The 24,729-nt window shown below is 37.6% G+C and overlaps 2 protein-coding genes across 2 annotated transcripts; both read left to right on the top strand.

The window, feature by feature from the left end:
* The first annotated feature begins 1,468 nt into the window (after window positions 1–1,468).
* LOC139116152 (zinc finger and BTB domain-containing protein 24-like) lies at window positions 1,469–9,431 on the top strand. Its single transcript, XM_070678698.1, has 2 exons — window positions 1,469–1,567; window positions 6,318–9,431. The coding sequence occupies exon 2, from the start codon at window positions 6,395–6,397 to the stop codon at window positions 7,535–7,537; it is 1,143 nt and encodes a 380-aa protein (XP_070534799.1). The 5' UTR covers window positions 1,469–1,567; window positions 6,318–6,394; the 3' UTR covers window positions 7,538–9,431.
* A 7,388-nt stretch (window positions 9,432–16,819) lies between these two features.
* Window positions 16,820–21,809, top strand: LOC139116153 (zinc finger protein 271-like). Its single transcript, XM_070678699.1, is given in 3 exon segments — window positions 16,820–16,943; window positions 18,904–20,047; window positions 20,050–21,809. Coding segments are annotated over 2 exon segments (2,643 nt in total). The 5' UTR covers window positions 16,820–16,943; window positions 18,904–19,003; the 3' UTR covers window positions 21,649–21,809.
* Window positions 21,810–24,729: the final 2,920 nt, after the last annotated feature.

The following is a 24,729-nucleotide window of genomic DNA, read 5'->3' as shown; positions in this document are numbered from 1 at the left end:
ACACTGAAGCACGCTGGTATTTTTGCATGCACAAAACTTTTCAACATATGCCAACGTATGGCTTATACGTCCCGCACAAGAGGGCCATAAGTTGTAGGTAGGTTATGCGCTCGTTGACACACGTTCACACACGTTACTTGTAAGTTACTCATAACAAATGCGTCAAGATAATTGTCCAGCGTATACAAAACGTATTTTTAACTTATGAGTACGTTATTTATACGCTATGTATACGCCCAAAATTGAAAAATACACCACAGTGTTTTAGATGAATTTTGATACGTCGGCATACCCTGGCTAAATCGTCAAGGTGTGACAGGGCCCATCACGGGTGTCCCCCTCCTGGCAAAGAAGATTTTGAAAATATAAATTATAGAATAGATTAATAAAGACTCATATGAGTAAATTACAAAAGAGTATAAGGCCCGGTAAGGCCCGCCACCGCCTGTGTTGAACGCGAAGAATTATATAGGCCTATATGTAGTTTATGTGTACGTACATGCTGCAGAAATGTTTGGGATTTCTAAAGTTCAAAAAGTTTATGTGAAGCATGGGCTAAAAGTCGGGCATGATCATTATAAATTTGGATGTGACTACTCTTTGGAAATTAACATTGTACGCTTATACCATAGGAAGTTTAATCTTCGAAAGACAAGTACAGTATACCATAGACATTAAAAACTGAATCCGTTTTAAGGTCTATGAGTATACTAAGACATTACTGAGATGTATTTAATGACAAATACAAATTTAATTGCTTAGCGAATGTTGTGCTTAAGGTTGTTTGAAATTGAAAAAAGGTTTTCTGGAAATATTCAATATTGGGAGTTGGTGCGGGAACTTCTGTATGAATAACACAAAACGATTATAATAAGCCTGGCCCGTACTTGTCTAGAACAATAGTTTACATAAGATATCTGGTGCAGGCTATGTATACAATGAATAGAAAATAACTCAGTATTCCAGCACGTATAGGCCTAATAAGGGAGCAGAAAAGAGACTGTAATAGAAGCACTTTAAATAATACCAGTAAAAATATCAAATTGAAACACCGAGTACACATAAAAACGGAAAATTGTTTATCATAAAAGCCGCTACAGCATTTAAAGGTCTACTGAAAATTGCAACGAAATCAGATATTATGAATATAAGGGTTCGCCAAAAATGAAAAATCAGAGCGATATAAGTTTTTCACTTCCTGAGGACTGCTTGCAATTGTTCGCTGCCATCTATGGATGGATTTTTATGGCAACTTCTTGAAATATTATCCCCGAAAAAAATTTCAAGCCTGCGTTGATATCAAAAGGTCCATCTCTTATATTGTATTTTCATGACTGCAATTGAGCTCGATCGGAGACTGAGTGGTAAGTTTAATACGTATGGAAAGTGTGCGCATAGAGTGTTGTCGACTCAATCTGTAGCTTGCCCTCTTTAGTTGACCTTTGGGAATTATATTCATAGCCGACCTCTGACACGAATGGTAAACCAGCGATAGGTGGAAGGAGGGAGTTGGAGAGCAGTCCGATGGTCCTCACAAATTTCAAGGAAACTTAAGCAGGGTGCAAAGGTGAGACTGATTTTTGGTTGAATTCTAACAAGCAGAATGCAATTAGTTTTAGCATGAGACGAAAGAAGATCGGGTTGCTCCATAGAGATGTTGCCAGAGCAGAGAGAGCAAAAGTACCGATCAGTTCACTGCTCTGCAGATCTGTGTCACGTTCAGACGAACGCCTCGGGAATATTGCGGTTTCTGTCGTTGTCCAGTTATCTCCAACCTAAATTATCTGCAAAATAACATCCATGTCATTAAGTTTTAGCAACCACATGGAACAAATTTTGTGACAGTGCTAGACGGCAATATACAATACCCATCGATTCTCCCGGTCGAACGTGTGTTAGATCACGGAAACGATGGCCAAGCGTACTTTCATGACAGCGCACTGCATACAAGTGTACAAACACAGGGTATTGCAAGCATGATTCGTCAAGGAGTTATGATCAATAAATGTCAAGTATTAAACTTTTTTATGATACAAAGCCTTACCTGTGTCGTGTAGTGCCTATAACTTTATCCCATCTCTGTAGTATTTTAAAGAAAACAGTCCGCATCTGTTAATTTCTCTCAATATCCTCTTCAAGTTCTTTAATTTTTTCTACCGATCATCAACGGGAGTTACAGGGGAGGGCTTATCTACCTGACTAGACTACTTGTTAGCAGCTCATACAGTAATAGCCTTGCTGTCTTTGGAGCTGCTAACAAGTTGTCTAGTCAGGGAGATGGGGTTAGGGTAGGCAATTAACAGATATGGACTGTTTTCTTTGAAATACTACACAGAGATAGCTAGGGTAAAGTAATAGGCACACACATTACAGGTAAGGCTTGTATAATGAAAAAGATAAATTCATGACATTTATTTATCCTAACTCCTTGAGGAATATTGCTTGCAACACCCTGTGCTGCAAGTGAATGTTTAATGGTGCTCGAATACTCATGGATCTCAACTTTCAACCATTTTGATCGACTTACTTTTACATTGCACAGCAGATTATTGGAGTCAATAGAATGTCCAAAATGTATACCAAGCAAACCCAATCACATGCTCGACCTGTTCACGCATGGATATATCATTTATTAGTCCCCACGGACACCGTCCGGGGGGACTTATAGGTTTGGTCATGTCCGTGCGTGCGTCCGTGCGTGCGTCCGTGCGTGCGTGTGTCGTCCGTCCGTCCGTTCACGCAGATATCTCAGAGATGCATGAAGCGATTTCATTCAAACTTGGTACAAGGATTACTTCATATGTCATACAGATGCACGTCGATTTTTTTTGTGATACGATCCAATATGGCCGCCAGGCGGCCATTTTATTACGATTTTTTCATGTACAGAGCCATAACTCAGACATGTTTCAACCGATTTTATTCAAAGTTGGTACAAGGACATTGACCAATGTCATAGATATGCACGTCAATTTGTTTTGTGATACGATCCAATATGGCCGCCAGGCGGCCATTTTATTACGATTTTTTCATGTACAGAGCCATAACTCAGACATGTTTCAACCGATTTTATTCAAAGTTGGTATAAGGACATTGATTATTGTCATAAATATGCACGTCGATTTGTTTTGTGATACGATCCAATATGGCCGCCAGGCGGCCATTTTATTACGATTTTTTCATGTACAGAGCCATAACTCAGACATGTTTCAACCGATTTTATTCAACGTTGTACAAGAACATTGACCAATTTCATGGATATGCATGTCGATTTGTTTAGTGATAGGATCCAATATGGCCGCCAGGCGGTCATTTTATTACAATTTTTTTCATGTACAGAGCCATAACTCAGACATGTTTCAACCGATTTTATTCAAAGTTGGTACAAGGACATTGACCAATGTCATAGATATGCACGTTGATTTGTTTTGTGATACGATCCAATATGGCCGCCAGGCGGCCATTTTATTACAATTTTTTCATATACAGAGCCATAACTCAGACATGTTTCAACCGATTTTATTCAAAGTTGGTACAAGGACATTGACCTATGTCATACATATGTACGTTGATTTGTTATGTGATACGATCCAATATGGCTGCTGTGTGGCCATTTTGTTAAGATTTTTTTCATATCAGAGGCATAACTCAGGCATATCTCAACCGATTTTATTCAAAGTTGGTACAAGGACATTGACCTATGTCATACATATGTACGTTGATTTGTTATGTGATGCGATCCAATATGGCCGCTAGGCAGCCATTTTATTACGATGTTTTCATGTACAGAGCCATAACTCAGACATGTTTCAACCGATTTTATTCAAAGTTGGTACAAGGAGATTGACTAATGTCATATGCATGTCAATTTGTTATGTGATACGATCCAATATGGCTGCCTTGCGGCCATTTTGTTACGATTTTTCATGTACAGAGCCATAATACTCTCAGGCATATCTCAACCGATTTTATTCAAAGTTGGTACAAGGACATTAACCTATGTCATACATATGTATGTCAATTTGTTTCATGATATGATCCAATATGGCTGCATGGCAGCCATTTTGTTACAATTTTTTCGTGTCCTTAGCCAAAACTTGGGCATGTCTCAACTAATTTTATTCACCGATTTTATTCAAACTTAGTACAAGGACGTTGACCTATGTCATACATATGCACATTGATTTGTTTTATGATACAATCCAATATGGCCTCCGTGTGGCCATTTTTTTCCGATTTTTTAATGTCCGGAAACCATAACTCAGACATGTATCAAGCATATTTATTCAAAGTTGGTACAAGGACATTGACTTATTTATACATATGTATGTCGATTGGTTTCACGAGATGGTCCAATATGGCCACATGGTAGCAATTTTGTTATGGTTGTTCATGTCGAGAGCCATAACTCTGGCAAGTCTCAACTGATCTTATTCAAAGTTGGTACATGTACATTGACTTACGTCATACATATACATGTTGATTTTTTAAACAGTAAGATCAAATATCGCTGCATGGCGGTGATTTTGTTACAATTTTCAAATGTACAGAGCCATAACTCAGACATATTTCCACCAGTATCATTCAAAGTTGGTACAAGGACATTGACCTATTTCATACATATGCTCGTCAATTTGTTTCACGTCATGTAGCAGTAACATGTCAATTATTGAAGTTTCGTAAGTAGGCTGATATGTCAAGAAATACGTATTGCATCAAATTCATGAAATTTTATACAGATAGTAACTGATGTTAAGCTCACATTGCTTTAACATTGAAAAAGACATTTATCAGTGTCATTTTAATTAATTTGTAATTGCATAAGTAATGAACTTTCCTAATTAGGGTAATATAGCCACAAATTAATACAACGTCAAATGTGATGAAACTCGATACAGATGTTGATCTCATAGTGTTGTAAATACTGCATCAAACTTTATAAAATATGGTACCAGTGATAATCTGTCAAGTGTTAGAATTGTATGCAAAAATGTTTTACAACATCCTGTTGATTAATTCCTAGTTGACTCATTTTATGAACTTTAGGATGGTGGCCTACATTGGTTTTATGTTTTCATCACCATGGAACTCATTCTTGGCCATTGAGCGCCATCTGTATCAAAGTATTTTTATCACAGACCTAATTAATGAAGAGGACTCTATCCTTTCTGAGGACATGTAATCAAAGTACCCATTAACAAGTGGGGACTGTGTCATCAACGATGACTTGTTATATTATAGCATACCAGTGAATCTTGAGACTTCAGCCCCCTCCTCAATAATGTATCTGGTTATCCTGTAGTGTGGCACCAGATGTTTTTGTACATCTCAACAATTCCTCGGCATAGCCCAAACTATAAAGAAATAGCAATAATATACCCCCTCCTGGACCATAATGAGTGAAAGGAACTTTGTACAACAACGAACATTATGTTTTGCAAAGTTTCCTTTTGTCCATTATGATCCGGAATGGGGTACATAGATAAGGGCATGAATTCCATGACCCAACAAGCCCAACCAAATTTTCATGCAATCCCACTGTTTGTAATAGCAAAGCTGGATGTCTGTACCTCAAAATGTTTGTTCGTTGTAGTCTTGCGTTTAGACAATGGTACTTGTTTAGTTGACCTTGTCCTTAACCCATAGATTGTATTGGATATCGCGTAGGGAAGTACCCTGTTAAAGCATGCATTTCCCCTTCAAAAAGTATACAAGATGAAGTTTTCACTTTCTTGTTTTGCGGAAGTCTTAAAGTTGTTCATGTAGAGCTCACATGTGTTATAGTAGCCATTTTAAAGTGTAGATAATTTGTAACTTAATTTCCAAAACTTTGCCCGGTGACCAAGATTTTCATTGTTAATTATGGAAAACAATAGTTTGAAGGTTTTTTAGGGAAGTTTGCCCAAACATTTAAAAGTTTATGTTTTGAGATGTGTGTTCACTCCAAAATGATGCAGTAGGATATGTCATATCACAGTAAATGTCTGTCATTTGTTATTGCCTTGACATGCATGAACATAACAGTTCGCAGTGTGGTCTCAATCTTGACAACAATGTCTGCATCAGTGTTTTGTTCAGTCGCCCATAAGTGTGGTTAGATATGTTTTCATAAAAACCGAAGCTCTACCTCGATTACTTTGGTTTACATTAAAGTTGTGTGACTGTGTACTAGCACTGTCGATGACACATGTTGCTCAACAAGTTTGAAAGACACCTCAGTGCCTCCATGTTGGTTAGGGTAATGCTGCATCTGGTCTTGTGTGAAATTTGTTGTTCAGGAAAAGATGAATAAGTGAATATTTCTGTATTTTCTTCAGCCAACAAATGAAGTTCATACCATGGTACAGTGATACCATATGTGCTGTGTAAGTCTTAGAATGAGCCTTATGTAACCATGGAAACAGAGGAATCTGCTCATTACAAGGTGGTGGCGGAAGACGTCAAGGATGGCATAGCTGTACTTCATGAAGACGCCAGTGATGGAGAAACTGCCAACAATCATGTAGAAGTCGGAGACTTCGCTCGGAATGAACAAAACTCATGTGATGAAGGAGGCGACTCTGGTGTACAGAAGGATGAAAATGTCAGTACGATATCCCTCAATATGACTGAATCAAGCTGGAAGTACGTGGCATCAGGGCACTCCAGGACAATTCTTGCCCGGTTCTCCAAACTTAGGGAGCAGAGTCTCCTTATCGATGTGATTATTAGTGTGAAGAAGAGAGAGTTCCCCTGCCACAAAATTATCCTGGCAAGCTGCAGTGACTTCTTCTGTGAGTTCTTCATCCAGTCTGCCAAGAAGAGCCCCAAGCAGGGTAGTGGAAAAGTGGAAACGTTTGTGGTCAATGAAATCCCAATGACAACCATGGAGCAGTTCTTGGAGTTCGCATATACAGGAACTGTGTATATGAACAGGAAAAATGTACAGAATCTTCAAACTGCAGCAGAATTCTTCAAAGTACCGCTGCTTGCCAGAGGATGTACTGAGTTCATACGGAATCACATGTACACAGTCACTGTCAGCGGTGATTCAGCCATGGGCAGTTTGTCAAGTCCGACTGACATAAACGCATCAATTCAAGATGGTCAGGAAGTTGTTAATGCTTCAAGCACTAACAATGGTGAGGAGTGTGATTTGTACATATGCACACAGTGTAACAAAACATTCAGAAACAAATTTATTCTTAATCTGCACATGAAATGCCACTCCGATGAAAAGAACAACTCAGACTTGGACTCCAGCGAATCATCGGTCAATGTGCCTAGTAAAAAGCGGTTAAGGGACCCCAACATGCACAACTACAAATGTGATATCTGTGGCCGGGGATATAAGTACAAACACAGCCTGAATGAACACAAGAGAAAACATGACAACAAGTTCATTTGTTCCAGATGTGGAAAATCTTTTGGAAGGAAGGATCACTTAGAGAACCATGAAGGAATACACCTTGACAGAAAACCATACTCCTGTCCCAAATGTAATGGCGGCTTCAGCAGTCTCAAGGTTATGAAAAGACATGTTTGTCGGCCGAGGTAGACAGCTGTTATTAACGTATGAGGGACACTTCAATTTCAAAGTCTCCATTACTGTGGTGAACTTTTGTAATATAGAGCACAGCCTAGTGGTTAACACAGGCACTTTTCTGAAAACAATATAATTGGGCCAAACCATGGTGGTAAAAGGGTTAACAATGAAAGAAATAATTTGATTATCAAATGAAAATCAGTTTGTGTTCATAACTTTTCACTTTTAATCTTTCATTGTTGATGTTGCAACCATAGAATATTTGTAATTGGCTACTTTTATTCATTAAAAATAATCATTTCTGTATATTTCTTCATTTCCTAAATGATGTGTTGTTGAGGAGATGTTGTGTTTAGCTTTTGCAGTCTATGTTTTGTTGGTCACACATTCCAGAAATATTTAGAACAGTCTCAATAAATACTTAGACTGGAATTATAACAGATTACCCAAGGCATTCAATCTTTAACTAAGTTGTGGTATGGCATGGGCAAGTAGCTCTAATTTTTATGATTTTTAAACTATTTGTATATCGCATGTCAATCACAGGTTCTTGTTCTACTCCCCAAAGCGTGTTTAAATGCAGACTATTCAACTCGTCAACACAGTGTCCATATGTGTAAAAAATTATTTACAATTAAGTTCTAGTCCGGACCAGAATTATTCACATATGCAGTCTTCATATACCGGTATACAGGCTGAGTACTGAATACTGTGTATTTTAATGTGCTCTAGGGAGTAGAGGAAACTACAGTTGACACTAAAAAATAAAAACAGTGAAGGAAATTGTCAAATGTTCCAACTACTGGTCCCTTAACCCAGTTATGGTTGGGAGAAGAAGAACTCCAGCAATGATGCCATGGTGACACATGAATATAACTACTCTGTGATTGGTCTAGAATTTAATCATGGTGTATTTGGTTATAATGAATAGTAACAATGTACCGGTAATTGTAACAAAACTTCAAACCAATCACGACAAAGTCAAAAGGTTTCTAGACGTTTCGGCACCAAGTCGTTTCGGCCCAAGACGTTTCGGCCTCGCAATTTCAGGCCCCAAGTCGTTTTGGCACCTCGACCCAAGACGTTTCGGCACCGCTCAAGGCTACTTGTGGGAACCGTAGTGCTGGGGCGTAATGTTGCAAATCAAAGTACTAAAAAGTATAGTGTCAACTACATTCACGTACATGTGTTGTGAGAACATGGTAAAGGACCGTAAGAAAAAGCTTCATATCATTTTCAAATCTGTGACACAAGTTTATCAATAGCAATAGCCGCCGACACGGCAAAAGTTTGAAAGCGGTGCCGAAACAGCACGGCAAAAGTCACAAAAAAATGCACATAAAAGTACTGGTCAGAACGCAAAAGTCACGCTTATGAATATGACGGGTCAGACAATTACTAAATAATTTGAAAAAAAATCGAAACAGGGGCCGAAACGTCTTGGGTTGTGGTGCCGAAATGGCTTTGGGCTGGAAATTAAGAGGCCGAAACGACTTGGTGCCGAAACGACCAGTCACCAGTCAAAACATGTGACTGATTTCCTGTAGCCTGCATGATATTATCTGTCACCATGACATCTCAGTGGATGTTCTTTTTCATGCAAATTTATCATTTCCTATTCTGGTTTCAAAGTCAAGCATAAGATGCTAGCTGTAGCCGTAGGATTTTCAGTGTGACGAAATCTCCAGCAAGATTTGAGGAAACTGGCATAGAATATAAGAGGTCAGCTACCAGTATATCAGTTGCAAACTTTGAACCATGCTGAAAGAGTGACTTACAAAACGATTAAAGGAATATAAGCAACAGACATTCAGTTTGGCAATATTCAATATTATGAGGCAAACCCTGTCAAAAATAGGTGTTTACTGTTTCTCATTTTGAAATAAATGTTTTACATTTCACTACCTTGCAGTATCACCCTGTTGATGTTTTCATCACAGAGGACAAAGAAAAGGTCATGATCCTTGGTCTCCTGATAATAGTATCAACCTGTTCTGACACTCCAGGTGTCCAAATATGTTACTAGTGTAATTGTCTTGCCTCTGTGATAGTACAGTACTTCTGACATTGTGGATGAATTGACAGCATTGAAAAGACAGTGTAGTTGAATATCTATACCATAATAGGAACAAGAATGTTGTTGAGACAAAAACAATTTGAGTTTGTGGTAGCAGTCCAACATCAATCCAACTGCAGGCACAGCAAATAAAACAGGTTGGACTTGAAATTATAAATTGTTTTGGTGAAGTATTAAAATCAAGTACAGGTCTGATCGTTCACTGTAAATTTCTCTGCATTTCAACTGTACACAGTCTTTATCAAGGGTGTATTCCCATTGATAAAGGTCTAAAACAGACTTTCTATTTACGGTACTCCTCATTGCTCCAATTCGGGTCAGTGGGTTATGCGTACCTCATTTTGTGATTGGGCTAACACCAGTTGGATGATGCACAGTACAATAATTACCCACAATGCTGTTCGATTTGTACCAACGACGTTAGTTTTCTTATAACTTTTCAGTTCTGTATAAAAGCAATAATGTGAAGTCTCACGATAATTGATTAATTATATTTATTAAAAGTACGTTGAAATATTGTAGTATAAATTTCAAAGAAACCATTAAATAACCATAAAAGTCACATTCTTCAGGTACTACAAAATGTCACAGTTTTGGGAAGCAAGTTATTACCAACTGAAGGGGTCATTCTCTGAAAATAGTTAGCATGTAAATTTCTTTTGTCTTTTCTATTTGGAAAAAAATCAATATCCTTTTGTTTCATAAAACAGGTGCAACTAGTCTCCCTACTTTCCATCACTTTATTCTGTATGGCTGAGGACACGATCAGTGGAAAATTTACAAAAATCCTTTCTCTTCTCTCAATCAAGCACAATTTTCTTAATCCTTTAAAATGGGAATTGAGAAGAAAGGTGTTTTTAAAAGTACGTTCTCAGAATTTTACAAGTGGTCCAGGAATTTGTCTACACATGAGAGACATGGTAGACTTCACAGGGGAATCTACGTTGGTACAAATCGTGATGTATTGTGGGAAATCTCTAGTACTGTGTGATGGACTGATTCAATCAGACTTTACCTCATTTGAATCTGTTTTTAAAGACCAATTGGTCCTGGACTTGATTTATTTTACTAAGAAAGACAGTTTCCATGAGTTACTTGTTTACTAAAGTTACTTGGAACTTTGTAAGGTAAACTTTGACATAGATTTTCATTCAGTTACATGTAATGACTTTATCTTGACGTAACAGACAGAAATGTGGCTTTTTGATGTGTTTTTAGCAATTGCTAACAGGGTGATAATTTGCAACTATTGATTTGGCATTCCCCATGACATCATGGATACTCTTCATTCATTCTGCATTAAATCTTTCTTAAGAAGCCGTGACGAACTGGATTGTTCCAACAGTGATTGCCATGGAAACCAAAAACAGATTAATAGACTGAAAGATTAAGTAGTGTGCAGGGACTGTGTTACATCCAGTCACAGTCCCTCTGGATAGAGGGACTGTGATCCAATGCAAGACACACAGCATCTAAGCACAACTGATTTGTTTAGCCAAATACATCTTTACAGAATTCTTATAGTTCTAGAGACAATATCAGGATTCATTATTGTGTCTACCCAATCAGAATTATTTCACAAATGTTAATGTTTGTATTTTTGAAGACAGTTTTTAGAGTTCATCTTACTCTTGAATATCCTGGTATATTGATTGCATATGTGGTACATTTTCAACTTTTTTTCATGTCATTCATTAGGTGTAGTCATTGAAATGGAACACAAGATGACATGAAGTGAACTCTCTATTTGTCATGGTGCATATATCAACAAACTTATACCTGGGGTGGAGTATAGATTATATTTGTTATTAAAATTAAGAGAATATGAAATAAAAATCATGTTAAGATGAGGAATGTGTCTCACACGAGCCATGCTACAATTCCAAGATTTCAATTAAAAAGTACACTGTGCTAGGCTGTTCACACCCAATTCACTGTGAACAGGTCCACATTACCCAGTGACAACAATGGAAATGGGCCAAACCATGGTGGTGAAAAGGTTAATTAAGGGTCATTAGTCAACTGATTCATGCAAAACATAATTTGTAGATTTTAGTTGTGACTCCAACTCCTTTACTAATGAAATTCTGTACTGCAAAAATTGTTCTTTATACATACTGTACTGATTTGGTTGGAATGCACATTAGCTGTTTACTTGTGTGTGACTTTAGCATCATGCAATGTTCTACATATATTTTTTCATTACAATTTGTCTTGTTTTATTCCCCGATAAAGAGTATTGCATCACTGTCAAGTACACAAATGGATCATTCTGATTGGCCGACAGCTCACGTCGACTGTGATGATATAATGGTAACGGGCCCCTCAACTAACACAACAGTTAATGGCAAATCAAAGAGCATTTAATATTCAGAAAAAACTGTTGTTAGAACATTGATTGATAAATGGAGATAAAAGAGCAGGGTAAACATTTTGAAATTTACTTGTAAAACTGCTGGAACATTTGCCTTGCATGTTGGCCTATCAGTGTTGTCAGCTTTTGTCATCTGCCCCACGGCCATTGTACCGGGCCATTGTCATAGCTGAGAATGCATGCTTTGTATCTCTCTTTTTAACAATGCTGGGCCCAGGGTCCTAAATGTCAGTTTAAAGAAGGTTGCTCAAATTTAGAATCTCTTCCTTCCTTTTTTGATGCTAATACTGAGAAACTTCTTTAAATGTCAGAAACACAAATGTTTCGCTGATAGAATAGTAATAACCCCTCTGTTGGTGGGTGTACTCGAGCTTTGGGTGTAATTTGCTTGATATAGCACCCTCTAGAGGCATGTGCTATATTATGTCTCCAATTTTACCTGAAGTTCATGTATTCCCATCCACAGCATGGCAGGGAATGATGCTTAATTAAATTCTTAGAAGTTATGGTGAACCCTTGTGAACCATTTGTATACAAAGTAGTGAAGATTTGTAATGTGGCCATAAAAGTGTATCACCATCAACTTATTTGACCATAAGTGTATCACCATCAACTTATTTGACCATAAGTGTATCACCATCAACTTATTTGACCATAAGTGTATCACCATCAACTTATTTGACCATAAGTGTATCACCATCAACTTATTTGACCATAAGTGTATCACCATTAACTTATTTGACCATAAGTGTATCACCATCAACTTACTTGACAACAAAAGTATACGCGTCACCATCAACTACTTTATATTGGTCACTCTCATGCTGATTTCATGATGGATCATCAGATTTGGCCGTACGTTGCCTACTTGTATTTATTAACCATCACTGCCATTTTGACACAAACCTTGTTTGACCCCACTGTTTCCATTCATATGGACAAATTCCATTTCACATGCATCAGTGTTTATGATACCCAGTCCCCTTATGAAACTTTCAAATTGTGTAAACTGGGAGAAACTTCTTGCTTTGTAATTTTGTCATATTTTACATTATCTTTGTCTGTTATATTTTCTACTGCAGTCTAATTCATCAAGTCTTACTAAGCATTTTTCCTTTGATGCAAACAACATATTTCAATAATTCAACAAATCAATTTAGTTCTGAACTTTCATGAAAAATATGTATTGTAATTTCTTTCAGCTGAACATTTTAAACCATGGTCTGCTGGGCACAAATCAGACTAAACATAAGTGTAGAGACTTGTCACTCATTTTGTGCTGTTGTTTGTAGCCAATTACATAATCAGAAAAAATTGTGCTTGTCATTTAGATTTGCCAGTGTTTATGACTAGGAGTGCCAGAAAGAACAGCCATGGGAGAGTGGTGCATTTTAAGTACACGTTTATGTTTTTGTAACAGCATCAGAGTCTGAAAACAGAATCTTGAAATAGTGTATGACAGCCAAGTTTTCATGAAAATTCCATCCTTGGATATGCTTCATCAAGATTGGTGAACTATTGATCATATACAATTACTCCATCACTTTGCTTTTATTATGATTCTGAAATGCCCAAATTTCCGCACTCCTATCTTTTTTGTATATGAAAGTCACAAAAATTGATATGGAAGATAAAATGCTGCTTACAGTACATGGGTGTGGATTTTCTGAACCTTTCAGTAAGTTTCCTGTACAAACATCAACTCAACCAATTAAAGCAGGGATTGCATCAAATTATGGTTGTGGAATTTTATTTAAACTTTTGGTTTACTTAAAAAAAATCTGGTGACTTTATTCATGATTTGCAACTTATCTTGGTTGTAGGATAGTACATTTAAATACAAAGTGTGAATATGCTGACCACAACATGCACTGACTGCTTTGCAGTTGGAAGATCATGTGTACTTCAGAAGATTTTCAAATGCATTTGTCTCCAGTTTGTGAAATAAAGGTCATTCAATTGGTTTGTGGTATTTGTGTTCATTACCGAAAGCATCAGTGTAGAACTTTCTGTTTTCAGTAATTTCCACCTCTGAATTGCCATAGAAACACTGTATGTAAAACAAGTTCAGATTCTCGAACCAAACATATCAGCTGGAAATATTGTAACAATGATGAAAATGCGAATGTAAAGTTTATTTATATTGAGATTAGGAAAAATCTTATTACAATAATTTATGCCAAGATAGGAAAATGCATCTGCCAAAGTGCATATGATATCAAGCACTTGTTGCATGTATTAGTGCAATATGAACTTTTCACAACCAAACTATCCCAGTGGTGATATTCAACACATTGCTCACATATGTTGTCTTCATAACACATCTGTACTATTGCCACATGTTCACTTTCTTTCTTGTGAGCTTTGACCTACTTTCCCTTTCACATGTTTGACTTCTAGTGCATATGCCATATATCACTACGAGCAGTTTAGCTTTGAGTTCATAGCCTGACCTGATACAAATGGAGGTGTAGCCTCGTTTTACTCAACTATAGGCCTGATGTTCCACTGCATGGAAGTCATTAACCAGGTTTCTGTTTGTTATGATATTTGCAGTCGACAAAACTGAAAAACACTAATTTGTTGTTGCTGTAATCTTGTTCTCACTGCAAATACATATGTACAGGAACACCACCTCGAGCTTCCATAGCTGTAAATTTGGAGGCACACTGTACAGGACTTAATAGATTGTGTAATTGAGGAAGGGGTGTGAAATAGACAGACTTAGGGATCGCGCTCAGCTTTAAATACTGGTATAAGGTAGGGACTGGATCGAAGGAATTGGCAGGTACGTTGGGGAGGGGAGGGGGAAATCATCACGTACAATGTGACCTTCATCCAATTTTAAATGTGACCTCCCCTTTTCAAATTTGTTCGAGTGACATCACGATTCCCCTCCCTTATTCACATTTGAAAGTTTGAAATGTGTGTATGAAGAATTACCTCTGTAACAGTTATGATATTCAAAGTGATTATTTTATGACAGACATTCAATTTGCTTAATGTATAATCACACTATTCAAAGTTACTTTGATTTCCAAGTTTATATTGTGCACATTCTTAGAGATCATGTGACATGAAGTGTATGATAAAGTTAAACCAGTATTGTTCATTGAAGTAATTGAAATTATATGCATGTTCTTTCTTTATAGGGTGGTGCAATACATTAAATACTAATTATTATTGTAAAACATGAAGCTGAGGCACTTGAGTTAGACATCGGTACCATATTTCATTATTGAAAGTTTGTGTAACACAGTGGTTGCACGGTAATATTGTTCCTGTTACTAGAACAAGTGTGTAATTTGCTTGCTATACTGTTACATCATTGCATAAAAATATCTCAAAATTCAAACTAAGTAATCATTTGAAATTGAATTAGGTAGAAGAAATCCTAAGATACAAGCAGACTGTAGATTTTGCAAAAAGTGCCACAGTAAAGAAATTGAAAATGAGATGCATTTTATTTTTGAATGCCAGTTGTATAACAAAGAAAAAGTGTCTTTGTTTAAAAGCTGTAATTTACAAGTTGTTGATGATGACGTCAGAGGGTACCATTATGAATAGTTTGGCCTTTGGCATATTTCTGAAGAAAACTATATTCAAAACCTAGTTATGTTTCGCCATTACTATTTTCTCTTTTGTATGATTATAAAATGTTTTCTGTATAGCTATTTTCTTTTTTTTACCATACTGTATCCACAGAAGATATGGTAGTGTACAAAATATGACCATACTCGAACTTGCTGAAGACAGGTTTGTAAAATATAAACCTCTTCTCGATTATCCATGGAGGTAGAAGGAGAGCTCTTTCTACCTCCATGACATAAATAATCTTCTGGCCAACCACTTATAATGTTACTGTAACGAGAGTTCCGAACAGTGTTCGAATGTGTTCATGATGTCACAGTTTGACCCACTTATCAATAACCTTCAACGTGTTGACCTTACGATCTGGGGTCAGTCATCCTTTTGCCACTCTATTTCTCTGTATAGATGAGACACGAACAAATTGCCATCGTAAGCAAGGGTGTTCGAATGTTTCAGAAAGAAAATAGCCTCGCATTCCGAATCGGACCAACAAGAACTCTGGTTATGAGTAATCGGCGTCACTTTATCATGGAGACCATTTCCATATCTTCCGAACCCGACGGAACGGCCCAAATGACACTGAAAATAGGCCCGTGAAAATTGATGAGTATTGAGAAGCGCTAAAGATGTTAGGGTACTGACTTTGCGCCAATGATAGGCATGGACGTATATGCAGACACGATGAATCCTCGCCGGGAAGCGCAGCGCTTCCGTCTATGTACTGCATTGCAGTAAATAAACCATGTTCGTATGAATCCGGAATTGTTCGGATGCTGAAAAGCAAGCCTATGACGTCATCATCACGTGAACTTCGAGTAAGAATCTGATTCCTACTCTAATTCCAAATTTCTTCCTCTGTGCAAACCAATAACCATAGGTACCAATTAACATCTGATACGTATCAGATGAATTTGATGACTTATGGCAATCTATAAAGGTTTAAAATATCACTTTGAAGTATCATGCTGTGGACACACGGGCTCAAATTCAGGGGCCATGAATTCCAAAAAACCAAGCTCGTTGGGGGCGTCCTAAATTTCGATATTTTTTCTTTTAGCACTAAACCTCGTAAATTTTGGAAACGTCTGCATCGTTGTACCTACCAACCAAAGTAATCTGAGCATCTGTGACAATAAATGACAGCTAAAAGAGGATTTGCAGTCATCTTAAATTGCAAAAGGTGTTCACGCATCTTGATGACTTTTGACCTATTCGCGCGCCATCAGCGTTGAGCGCGCGTTGTCGTGTAGTTCACAACTGATCGAGCTTGCGGAACAAAATCTTCTTCGTATATTTCGGACGGGTCGTCCACTGTTTGTGTTTTATCTCAAGCGTTGATTTGAGATGTAATGAAAGTATCATATCAAGGATTGCAAGTAAGTTAATATTTGGTATCGTTGCATTTAGCGAAGAAATTTCGAGCCGTAATGAAAGAATATGATCGCACAGCACAGCTCACAAACGACGGTTGTGCATTCTCAGACATGAGCACGCCATTCAGCCTGCACCTGATTTCATCTTACGCGTATATGAGAATATTGGAAAATACAAAAGTGACGGGGTATTTAAGGGACTGTACTCCACAGAAAAGTAGATAGAGTCGTTCTTGCATGGATCATGAACTCCAATTAATCCAGTCGCCCTCGCTCTCACCTGGCAAGTTTCTTTTGAAATTTCAATCCAAATCAAACCAATAGATAAACGCATAACTAGGCTTTGGACTTGTCAACTTATTTATCCACATACCATCTTTGAATATTGACACTGGTGACGCGTACAAGCGGCACATGAACGTAATCCTTTCTCTTCGTGGTCACCCATGGGCAAATATGGCCGCCAGTTCTGACTTCAGTACAGCTGAAAATTCCCTGTTGATTCCTTCATGGTGTAAAGTACGACGGTAATTCTGTAACACCATGAATTTGGTCATCTACTGTTTGAAATTTTAGAAAGTAATGGGTAGCATATAACAGGTGGTTACAGTAGAACTGAAGATGGACGCAATGTATACATTTTGGTAATCCCTTTAGCTGATCATAAGCAAATCATATATTTGTACCATATGGTTTATGCTTTAATACAAAGCATGAAACACAAGCATGTCAACTTGTATTGTGTAGTTTCACAAAGTTACACACATTCTTCAAGATGTGAAACGCTAATAAAGAAGTCCTACAATAGACACAAAATCAACTTCATGAGATTACTTGAGATAAAAGTGTATTAGTGTGTTTACTAATGCTTTTTTTTTATGGTGCAATGCGTACTGCAATGTTAGTCAAATTTTGCATGGAACATTCTTGGAACAGAGGAATTTAAAAAATACACTTTTACCGATCCATGATTTCACTCCATTCAAGAAACTGAACTTACCCTTACATCTTTGTTTGATACATTGTATTTAGCAATACAGATATTTGGTATGCAAAATTTTTATTTGAAATGTAATAGATCATTCTCACGTAGATCTGCTTTCTTTACAATTTTACTGTGATGGACTGAAGACCACTGCTTGGTAGTTAAAATATCAAGTTTAGATGTGTTTTTCCCCAAATTAGCAGAACATTAGTGAACACACAAAGAGTAGACTTAGATTCTTACTTATGCAATTTCAGTTTGTGTAGTTTAGGAAATTTAAGAAGTCACATTCTTTTTGTAAGTAGTAATTTTGATGTTGTTGATTAAGTTAATATGTAGATTTAATAGAAACAAGTTTTTTAGTTTTTAGTTTACTTTTAATCCTTTCCCTGCCAAACAGTGAGTATCACTTCCCTCGCTGCAAAGTCAGTAAAACCATATACCAGTACTGTACATTTTCACCCTCCTGGCTTGGTATTATATTGCAGCTTTAGTCTGTGAAAATCATATTTACAACATCTATGTTTTCAAGGGCCTTAAAAATTCAAATGTTCAATTTTTTTGTTAAAATGCAACAGATTGGACATCTTATGCTTGACTAGTTCTAGCAAAGCACCTCCCAAAATATCATAGATTAAAGCTCAACAGAATTGAATCGTGCTAAGATTAGCAATACCCATAGGTTTTTACAAGTGAAACCTAATATTCAAACAAAAGGCAATTTGCATTTGGCAGATGACATTACAGAGTTTGAAATTATGATTTTAATGTGCCAATCCATATACACTACCATTAAAATATTTTGGTTAAAAACATTCAACACTGCTTTTGAATGCCTTTCGATTTATGTTCATTGAAACTTGCTAGCGTGATTGATCTACGATTATTTGGAGAGAACTTTTTGCTGAGAGTCTTTACTATAAATAGAACAGTGTATCATAACAAGTCATTTATTCAGTGGGCATATCTCTATTACAGGTTTGGATCACCCTTGGAACAGAAGTACAGTACACTCTAATTGGTGTCCTCAAAGAGAAGGAGCAATTTTGGTATTGAACTGTGAGAGTTGGAAGACAACATGGCATCAGCAATACCAACTGCAGAATGGGAGTACAGTAACCCTAACCATGCCGGCGCTGTCTTGGGTAAATTAAATGAACTGCGTTTGCAGGCATTTTCCACAGATGTAGTACTCTGCATTTCTGAAAAGCAATTCCCTTGTCACCAGGTTGTGCTGGCAAGCTGCTGCAACTTCTTTATGGGTTTCTTCTATGAGAAGACTCAAAGCCAGGAGACGGCCGCAATGATGCTTGAGGATATCAACACCGACCTCTTTGAGCTCTTTCTAGAATACTTGTACACCGGAAGTGCCAAACTTACTGCTCAAAATATCAATGATGTTCTTAAAATAGCTGAACGCTTTGAGGTTGATTCCCTTGTCCAGGGATGTAAGGAGTACATGCAGAAGGAAGATACCGACAGCCAAAGATCGAAACCTGCAAAGAGTGCCATGCAGCTGTTTTCAGAAGTTGGAGGGAGTGCTGTTCCAAGTTCAGAGTGTGATCTCAGTGAAAAGTCCAAAGAGAGAAAAGACAAAGAAGACAAACAGCTTGAACCAGATGGTGGAAAGGAGGCACAGAAGGCTTTGTTACCAGACAGTGAAGAGGCTGCTGCAAATGGTGAAGAGGATACAGGTGAGGTGCGCCAGGAATCGGAAGCGAGATTAAATGAAGAACAAGATCATGATTACTTTGGTTCAGGTGGTCAGAATGCTGGTCTTGATCATGATTATGGTGGTGATGATGATGATGATGATGATGATGATGACTATGACATTGCAGGCAGTGATGCCGATGACTCTACAGTTTCTGTAGCAGAGCCTAGAGAAGGGAAAAGAAGGAGAAAACAGACACCCCATGCCAAGTTGTACATGGAAAGCCTTAAACGCAGCAACAGAAAGGCAGCTCGCCCAAAAGCTCCAAAGATGTGTGACAAATGTGACAAGACTTTTACCACCAGTTCAAATTATTGGAAGCATATGAAAAACATTCATAAGGTATCTTTTGCAGACGTCAAAGGCAAACCTGGTAAAGGAGTGTTGCAAAGAAAAGCCCCCATGCCAAGTCTGATACCAGTCACAAATCTTCGGAATCCTCTGATGGAAAGGTGGAGTCGCCAGCCAAGGCTGCCAAGGCTGCCAAGCCAGCAAAACCAGCCCAGGAGGCAGAGGCTACAGAAAAGCAAGAAGAGACAGAAAAGGCTGGAGCAGAACAGAAAGAACGAAAATTCAAATGCTCACACTGCCACAAATCATTTCCTTCAAATGAGGGCCTTATTAAACATGAACGAGTTCACACAGGGGAAAAGCCATATGAGTGTCCAGATTGCAAGATAGGATTTTCGATATCCTCAAATTTCTACAAACACATGCGCATGAAGCATGGTGTAGACACAAACACTGCACGCATAGAAATCTTAGGAAAAACGGCAAGTGGCTCAGGATGCCGGCAACATTTACAGAGGAAGTTGCGCGATTGTGCACTTTGTGGAATTTCTTTCAAATCTGTGAAAGGTTTGAAGCAGCATATTCGTGAGATCCACCCGAACGATTTAGATTCATTCAAACCGCCAACTTATAACTGTGAGTTCTGCGGCAAGAGTTTCAAGTGGCACAGTGCCTTGAAAGACCATAGAAATGTCCACACTGGGGAGAAGCCATACAGTTGTAGTTTGTGTGGGAAACACTTTAAATTCAGCCAGAGTGTGAAGTTCCACAAGAAACGTGTCCACGAAAAGAGTCGTCCTTACAAGTGCCATCTGTGTGACAAACACTTCAGTGTCTTGGCTAACTTGAAAATGCATCAAGTTTGCCATACTAGGGAGAGACGCTTCCTGTGTGATTTGTGTGGCAAGGCATTCGCATATCCCCAGAGCTTGGCTCTCCACAGGAGATCCCACATCGCAGAAAGGACACTGCAGTGCGACATCTGTAATAAGAAGTTCAAGCTGAAGAAACAGTTGATGTCACACAAACAGTATGCCCATATATCTGACAAAGTTCCGTGTGAAATCTGTGGGAAACTGTTCAGCAAGTTATACATTGAAAAACACAAAATTCACCATATGACAGAACCCCAGCATGAATGTGATGAATGTGGAAAGAAATTTCGACTTCAAAAGGGGCTAAAGACGCACAAGCAGACAGTCCATAGCTCTGAAAGACCTTACGTCTGTGATATATGCCGCAGAAGCTTCAAAGATCGTTATCTCCTCAAGAAACATCAGCTGCTTCACTCAAGGCCTTATTCCTGTGGAGAGTGCAAACAGGGATTCAACACTTATGAAACACTGGAGAAGCACTTGAAGACGCACAAGCGCAAACACAGCTGCAAGAAATGCTTCCACAGTTTCAACAGAATGGATCTGTTGGAAAAGCATCTGAAAGTATGCACAGTTGTAGAGACAGAAGAGGTGTACCCCACAAGTATCAGCCAAGTTGCTGCACAGCTTGATCAACAGACTGTTGCACAAACCGCTCCGCAGACTGTGCCACAAACTGTTCCACAGACCGTTCCACAAACTGCTCAAAGCATACTGAATATCATTCAGACTGGAATGCAAGGGCAGGGTGATCAAACTCACACCATTATGATTCCAGTACACACAGATATAGATGTCATTGCAGCTGTAGCTAGTCTTCAGGAAGTTACCACATCAAACTAGTCCCAGGCTCATTGCCAACTGATGTATCTTTTATCGTTAGCATATTTGTGGTGTGGACTGTGGATTTCAGTTTGCTTAATCAAAGCTAACTGGAATTTCACATCTCTCTCACAGTCAAGTCAAAATTATCAAGAACAGCAGAATATCCATGTGTAAGAAATGAAATCACACTTAGCTGTTTAAGGCTATGACAAGTACAAGTTGAATGTTTGACTGTTTTTATGGATTGTACCAGAAGGGCTAGGCCATTTCCAATTTTGAAACTAAGGGATGCTGCCAGGTTTCATCCTACCCTTCATCCATACATGCACATGACTGTATCATTTAAAATGACTCATGATACAAAAGAATCAAGCTACTCTTGTAGACAAATTTTTGTAAAGTTAATCAGTCTGACCAGCAACATTTGTTGCTTCTACCGAGTAAGCACAGCAAGACAGTATTTGGGAAGTCAGTGTTGCTAAAATTAAATAAAATGTTACTGTAATAATTGACATATGCAAAGATATGTATATAAGATCTGATTTTGACTTATCAGACTGACTTGATCAGTTTAAAGATTGTATTTTTTATTTTTCCAGGCAGTGGCAGAACCATTATTGAACAGAAATGACAGAGGTGATTTCTGTGAGCATACATTTAGGTTCTCCTATGCCAGTTTGTGAGTATAATAATCTGTAACCCAATTGTAAATTCATATTTTGTAAAGTAGTGCACTTAGTATATGCCTTTGATAACTTTTCATGGCTCTGCCAGTTCTTTAAACAAAGGCTCAGTGAAACTGTTGAGGTATAATACTTTTCTTGACATCAGACTCTGTTCTGAACATTTATTTCCATGGATTCAAGCCCACTAACCTGAAATTAATGAACATTTATGGAACAATAGAGAAACTGCCATATACTAGTCAATCGCTTCTTTTACCTAGATGCACAAAAAGCAATTTTCATAAATATGGGCGTGCTTTTAGACATTAGCAATGGAGGGAATGTTTGTGTTTCGAGGTTGTATATTATTTTGGTCATTTCCAAGATTACTGCACGGGACTTTATCTGTATATTGAACTCTTCAATAATGTATTCTACATGTAAAATGAAAGACATTGGTGTTTTTAATGGTAAGATACAGTGTGCTGTGTACACACATAAAATGAAAGACAGGCATTTTTAATGGTAAGAGACATATTGCAGTGTATATTTGATAGTAATTAGACTATTCCAAATTTTTGTTGTGTTCATGCTCAAGGTTAATATTAAGTATAGGTTATATAAGAGATGGACTTTCCATGTTTGAATTTTCCAGCATTAGAATATGAATTTGAGTAATGTCAAAGAATGTATTCATCTTTTCCCTTCACTTCCTAAGCGACAACTATATAGATCACAGTATGCTTTATTCTGGCCAGTTTTCACAGTTTGTCTTATTGTTTTAACTGAAATGCAGTTTTGTGTCTGAATATTATATAGCCCAATACTTCTGAAGCAACTGATTTTAACTTTGTTATTCAGAAAGGTGAGAAGACGCAGTTACAAGTCACAGATCTTTTCAGGTGAATATCTGACTGTTTGACTACTTTCATCAAGTGTAAATGAAATTTCATAGGGAAGTAAACCACACCTTATACATCCTTTGGATCTATATCCATGAAAATTGGCCTTCATGGTCTTACTTATCACATGCATTCATGGCTTTAAACTCCTTTCTGAATAGATACCAGGCTAGCTTCAAAGTTAACTTCAAAACTATACATAACTGTGTACAGCTCATAACACTGGTTTAACAAGCCAGAAACACAGTTTGGCCGAAGTGATGTTGGAATTACAGTTTAGTGTTCTTGAGTATAGGTTGTAGAATTCAAATTTTGTTTCCGTAGTTGAATGTAGTTGACTGTTTAACCAGGCCTCTGTGGTTGGACAATGAGACCTGATGGGGATAAATTTGGCCCATCACCCTCTCAGTATAATGTGTATATTTCATTGAAGATAAAATCATTCTACTTCGAGGTACAGAGCCACAGTGGTAGTACATATTGATATATTATTTCTTTAAGCAGTTTGGTATTGGCTTCAAGGCCTTGTTTCTAAGGGATTCAGCTTACAGAGTTAGATTCAAGCTGGCATATGTAGACTGCTAGTGAAATATACACAGACTTACGTTTGAAAATACCGTAGTTTGAAATTTCGGGACACATTTCACCACAAGTTTGTTAGAGATTGAAATTTGATCATTTCAAGGGAATGCAATTCGTTTTTGTTTTTTGTAAGTATGGTATAAACTTTGAAAAATAAATGAATTCTTCAAACTGTCAGTGTTTCTGTATAAGTGTTTTCTCAGCATGAAAGGTGGTATTTTCATTTTGTTTCACTGGCAGAGATAGATGTATCTGCAAGATACTTCCAAATGCTTTCCTCTCTCACTTTATCTAGAAAATGATTTCAGAAGGGTATCATATTGCCAGTAGAGTAATCAATTCCCCGTTACAGTTTAAGCAGTGTAACCAAAATGAATTGTCCATTTTGTACCACCAAGCAAGTTCTGTATCAAACACACAGGCCCCACTTAATATCATATTAGTCTTACAGGAAAGTGATTTAGTTGATAACAATTTCTGTGGAAAACAAAAGATTGACAAAATGTTCATGAGAATGTCATACATCCACTAATGTGAGAATCAGGCATTGAGAAGAGTGGCTTTAAAGTTACTGTTACGAGTAATGAAGATTGAAAAAGCAAACTAGTAACCATGTGTACAAAATTATTTCTATACATATTATCTTTGTTTCAATGTCTCTGAATGGAAATCATGCTTGACCCTGTCCACTGTACCCAAGCCCACCTTCAGAAGATTCCATAGTCTTACAGCTATCTAGCAATTGACTTGATTTTTGTTTCATTGATGTTCAGATATATCTGGAACTATGCTGTTTTCATGTAAGTTGATAATTCATGAATAGGAATGCACAGCGCCCTCCAGAATGTTGGTGTTCATCAATACTTTGATGTGGGGGTAATTATGTTTGCAACTATATCAATCCCAAAACACTCCACATATCAGTTTTTCTGTGTGTGTGTAGTCTTTGT

This window comes from Ptychodera flava, chromosome 17 (assembly GCF_041260155.1).
Source record: "Ptychodera flava strain L36383 chromosome 17, AS_Pfla_20210202, whole genome shotgun sequence".
In the NCBI taxonomy this organism is placed as follows: domain Eukaryota; kingdom Metazoa; phylum Hemichordata; class Enteropneusta; family Ptychoderidae; genus Ptychodera; species Ptychodera flava.
Note: the sequence above shows the minus strand (reverse complement) of the source record. Positions and strands in the feature narration are given on the sequence as shown.

What these genes read in the sequence shown, in the direction of transcription:
- LOC139116152 (XM_070678698.1), top strand. Translation starts at nt 6,395, where the DNA reads ATGGAAACAGAGGAATCTGCTCATTACAAGGTGGTGGCGGAAGACGTC.